The sequence below is a fragment of the Mytilus californianus genome, unplaced genomic scaffold (assembly GCF_021869535.1).
Source record: "Mytilus californianus isolate M0D057914Y unplaced genomic scaffold, xbMytCali1.0.p SCAF_5, whole genome shotgun sequence".
Taxonomy (NCBI): domain Eukaryota; kingdom Metazoa; phylum Mollusca; class Bivalvia; order Mytilida; family Mytilidae; genus Mytilus; species Mytilus californianus.
Window position 1 is genome coordinate 52947981 of NW_026262701.1, and position 5773 is coordinate 52953753.

A 5773-nucleotide genomic window follows, 5' to 3' on the forward strand; every position below is an offset into this window, starting at 1 on the left:
TTAATGGACCGACTTTCTGACTCACAAACAAGTCTAAATTGTTAAATGACATACTAAACATATAACTGGTGATGAACACATAACAGAGTAACCCATGATGCATGCAGGTAAATCGTATTCTTTAAAATTGTAAAGCTTTGGTTTTTCTGAGAAGTCTTCTCTTAATTGTTGTTTATTTTTATGTATTTTTTCTTTACTCCAGGATTTTGTCTGTCCTATTTTTGACAAACATTTTTTAGATTGTCCCCCCCCCCCCCCCCCCCCCCACACCTTTTCGTATCATTTTACATTTTTCTATGCATAATCAATGTTTTCGAAGTTATGACAAAATGAAGGAAACAATCACCCAGATCAAAAATTTAACTGCTTTATGTAACACAAAAGTTTTTTAATACTAAACACATAATGATTAAAAAGGCAACTAAATACATTTTCTAACTCGTTTTTATTTTATTTTCAGACAACATCATTGTTGAACAGTTTCTAGTTTTGTCTTGTCCAACGTTTGAACAGTTTCGAGTAGGGAAGACAGTTAATTGGATCCCTGTAATGTAGAAAATGGAGAACTTAATGATGTATAAGCTTATTCAAATGCATTAATGGATTAAATAACACATAACTCATATCCTTTTATATAAAGATAATTATATACATTTCAGTAATATAATTGAAAACTTACTTATCTTTACTCAGGCCGTTAGTCACGCTTTCGTTATGTTATCTCGGTACATTTTATAGCTCACCATAACACCATATTATGTTTTGCTTGTTGTTGAAATATGTCCTCTGATCTTTGAAGGATAGTTGTCTCATTGGAAATCATACCACATCGCATTTGTTTTTTGTTTTATTTTTATATTTCCGTAAAAACAAGCATACTAGGCATGACGACATACAATTTCTCATATTACCAAATAAGAAAAAAAGATACATGTTACTTTATAACAAGGTTATTGTGGTGTGTTTTGATATTATTAAAAAGAAACATTTTGATAGTTCATTATAACTTAACAGTACCCAAATTGCACCTAGTACCCAATTTGTACCCATTTTGCATAAACAGTGAGGATATCTTAGTGGTTTTCTTAGAGCCTAAACAATTTGTATTTTTATCATTTATCATTGTCAACGTCTTTCAACAAGTCGAAAACACGAAAACGCGAAGAAGTCGAAAACGCGAAATGGTTTCACTTCTCGTTTTCGCGTTTTTTCGATTTCGCGTTTGTTAATTACTGACCACTTCTTCGGTTTTAGCCAGGTGGTGTCATTTAAAAAAAATTGGCCTGCTAACCCCTACTTTTCTTTTCATAATTTTATTACATATTGTTTAAAAAACCATTTTTGAAACTCTTATAAAATTCTTGTTATTTGTTTCATAGTTTTTGAAAGAAAAAAGGAGGCAATGTTAATTGTATGAAAAATCTAGAGAAAATCGTTTTCCGCCAAATTTTCAAAGGCTTATATCTCAAAAACAGGGACACAGACCTTGCATTTTTTCTGCTTTTTTAGTTCCATTATATATATATACTATCAATTTTAATGTTTTAACAGTCATTTACTTTTATAAATTGTGACTTGAATGGAGAGTTGTCTCATTGACACTCATACCTCATCTTCTTATATCTATTTAAAAAGCTTGTTATTTTGAAACAGAGTAGCGAGCATCCTTAATGCAAATAAATTCAATATTTCAAATTTTAAAAGGTAATGTTCAATAGATATAAGTTGCACATTACAGGAAATCTAAAATAATTATTTTAACTTGTAATTATTGTAGAAAGAGTATTAATCGAAACCTCAATATGACTATGTCAAGTTCTAGCAGGGAGTTTTTGCATAAATATTCTTTTCCGTTAGTGTCAGTCTAAAGTTATGTATTTATTCAGATTGTTTCCCTTGTGAGATTTGTTTATATTTAGGTGTTATGTTAATGTACATTTGTATTTGAAAGTAAAATACAGTACTAAATATTTCTACCAAGTATTACTAAAGACTTAAAAATATATATTTTGGAAAATTATGTCTGAACTGGAATATTAAGTTGAAATAACTTGAAATAAGTGTTTCAAAATCGGACGACATTGTGTTGGTTATTCTGATTGGTGCAGACGTCACTTAGTTTTCACTAGAATGAATGTCAACGAGAGCAGTGATTAAAGGTTTTTACTTACTTGAGTTCTCTCACAAATGTATCCCTTTCCTAAACGATTACAAGTTGTATCGTCCCATTTGTAGTTAGATTTGCACCAAAATTGAGCGCAATGATATTTGCCTCCCGAAGGTTGACCAGATGCCCAGTTAGAATATTGAACTTTTGATGAGTCATTGACCCATCTCCACTTCCCTCCTTTAGCATTTGCTGCCCCCATCCAGTAGCTTGTTGAAGGTTGACCTCCTTCTATTGATAATTTAATATCAAAAGAATAAAATAATTACAAATTATATGTCAAGAGATGTCGTGACTACTGATTTGACAATGCTACATGCTTAATATCCTGATTTCACTCAACGAATGTTGAGTATTAAATATTATTTACATATGTTCACTACATTTCTAATATTTTATTATTGGGGGAAGCACACCACACCTATAACTAATCAGACTATGAAGAAATTTAAGTATTATAACGATTTTTAAAATCGTGCCTGCCTAGCGTACAGTGACAAATATTTCATGTCTATTCAAAACGAGAACAAAAGGTAAGTTCTGTAAGTGAACTAGGATAAAGAGCGGAAAATTTGTACAGCTAGTAAAAAATAGGGTTATGGTAAATTGAGCAGAATTTTTGACTTGCAACAGGTCACCTTTAGAAACCCCATAAAATTATTGCAATAGTTCATCAACGAGTAGAGAGTTTTCACTCACCGTACACGAAGAATCGAACTTAACGTCCTTATTCCAAATATATATAGTTATCGTGCTGAACATGCATGAAATATTTGCCACTTGACTTTAAGCAATAAATAATCAATCAACCAACTAGTGGCTGTCTTTTTATGTTTCAGTCAAAGAAACGCCTCACAGTAGCGGGGGTTTAAATGCTGGATGAGAGTAGTAATACACTACTATATTTATAAATCCAAGGCATCCCCTGAGATGTTGGTGAAAATAACCTTTTTTGTATCATTGTTTAATTTGGTTTATATAGAGTTAACAACATACTATGAATAAATCTTTTTTTCCAAACAAAACGAATACTTATATTAATTGTTCCGAAATAACAGAATATCAAACAGAATGATAAACACGTAGAATATAAAAATAAGGAGATGTGGTATGATTGCCAATGAGACAGAATTCCACCAAATCTATTAAGTTTTTAAAATTATATTCAATTTTTCAATTACCTTCTTACTTGACACACTCGTAGTTGTTTACATAACATGAAATGATGGACTGAAAAAAATGCTTATCTTCTTTGCGAAAAACGAAAGAGTGAAAATTGGTGAACAATTCTAAATTAATAGCTTTATTCCATCAGGTCAAATCATTGTTTCGTACTCTTCTTTCGTCTCTTTCTTTTTTTTACTAAATACTATTTACGACTTACTTTGAATCATGTTAACGACCCATGAATCTTCGGAAGAATCTGTTACCTGTACAAGATACCCGCCAATATCCCGGCATTGCCTCTGTAATCACAAAATAATTGTAAAAAAAAAACGCATTTAGAAGTAGCTTTTATTTTGGTTTCTTAGGATTATACTTATTAATGATATGACTTAATCGATTAATACGAGAATAATATTCCGATCAAAGCATACACTTTATTAAGAAGTCTCTCCTCCACACACAAACCCCGCCCCCCCCCTTCCACCCCCAAATGCATTATTTATCATCTATTACTATTTAACTGATGCTGAGCGTTTTCTCTGAACATATTTTTATTTGTTTTTTTGCCTTTTGTTGTTTTGCTAAAAAAAACAACCTCAAAATCAGTATTTGAATAAAGAAAAAAAAAATATGGAAAGCAGTTGCCTTTTGAACACAGATAATATTTTGATGTACGTTGCAAGCGATGTCGATATTTACCTCACTCGTTATTAGATATTGACAAGCAATATTCTATTCTAACTGGTTATCATAAAAAAACTGGATATTTTAAATTCATGAATATTGTCAAATTGACTGCAAGGGACATTTAAGAACAAAACAACATATATTAGATAGTAACACCCTATTGGCGCTCAGTTTAAAAGTGGAAATAAAAACATAGTTTAACTTACCTCTGATCCATACCAATTTTTTGTTTTATCAGTAGAAAAATAAAAGCAATGATTCTTGTATTCTTCTTAGAATCATAAATAATTAATGTTCGGACGAGCATAGCGAGGTAGTAGAGATATATAGCATATAAGGTTAATACATACAATAAAGAGAAAAAAATACAACTCTATAAATTTTTAAGATATATTGGTAAAACGACGGAAATTATTAATTGGTCAATTTTATGAAAGTATACAATCTAACAGTTTTAGAATAGTTATATCTAATGGACACTGTACATCACTGACATTCATATTCAAAACGGGCCATGGTTTTGTGTCTTTAGTCTTTTTGAGGGACATGGTATTGCCTAAATTTCGACGTCTTATAATCATTAATAAAACTAATTTTGACAGATTACGTCCATATTAATCACTTTTCTTCTGCTCTGAAATACCAATATATTTTTTGTTTTATTGCTTCGAAAACATAACTTTTCTTTCCTTTTCTAAACACTAGGCAGTAGTAATTATAATAACTGCTAGTTATGTTAATTTAAAAAGGAGCGCAAAAAACGGTAAGACAAAAAATATAAAGAAATTGATTAGCTTTACTTCATAAATTTGATTTATTGAGTTGACTTAGCATTGCAACGAAAAAAAAAAAAAAAAAAAAAAAAAAACCAGTAAAAAAATTATACAGAAATATTTTCTTTCTTTCATAAACATTCATTACAGAAAAAAAAGTGAGTTTGAAATAATCTCACCTTTCAACTTGTCTTCCAAAGTCTTAAAAGATGACTGTATAGTAGATATAAGTGATTTTTCGCTCTGTCCAAGACAAGTTTCAGATCTGATCACAGAAACACAACCAAAGATCACAACTATTACAATTGGTAACATCCTGTAGAATAACGATTTGAATTTAGACAATTCTATCATAAAATTATGCCAAGGACGACTGGGGAATAGAAATATGGTCACTCTTGGTCTTCTTCCGAAACCCTTGACAAAGTGGGGCGTCCTTTTGACTGTGCGGGATGTACAAGTACTCCGCCACGTCCGTTCAGAATTGGAGCATTACATCCGATGCCCCGTGTGGGGAGAGTGCCACGCTCTCTGAACGTTAAGAACCCTTGCAACAACTCTTTGATGGGTCCGTATAGGTGGCCTGTTCAAAGGTTTAATTTCTGTCCCTATGCAGTATCCCCTCATTTTCCAGTGGCACTCCATTTCACCCAACATTTATCCCGGACGAACTGTATTACATGACCTACTTATTGTATTCATATTTAATTTGTTCTCGTCCTGAACATGCATGAAATATTTCTCACTGGACGTTTAGCAACAAACAACCAATCAATCAAAAAATAGCATGCTCTATGTTCATTTTAACATGGATAGGCATTATATTTGACCATATTTTACACCTCGCTAACGCTAACGCTGAGTGTAAAATATCGACAAATATAATATCAATGAGCATAGAGCATGACATGAAGGAATTATTTCTTAATTTAAAAGGTTAGTTGGATTTTCGCGTAGTGTAAATGTCTCAGTAAAACGC

The 5773-nt window shown here is 31.5% G+C and overlaps 1 protein-coding gene across 1 annotated transcript; it reads right to left on the bottom strand.

Moving 5' to 3' along the window:
• Positions 1-448: 448 nt before the first annotated feature.
• LOC127702497 (perlucin-like protein) lies at positions 449-3635 on the bottom strand. The gene is made up of 3 exons (XM_052206714.1): positions 3552-3635; positions 2172-2398; positions 449-544 (listed from the first exon to the last, which is right to left on the bottom strand). The coding sequence occupies exons 1-3, from the start codon at positions 3559-3561 to the stop codon at positions 533-535; spliced, it is 249 nt and encodes an 82-aa protein (XP_052062674.1). The 5' UTR covers positions 3562-3635; the 3' UTR covers positions 449-532.
• Between the last annotated feature and the right edge of the window lie 2138 nt (positions 3636-5773).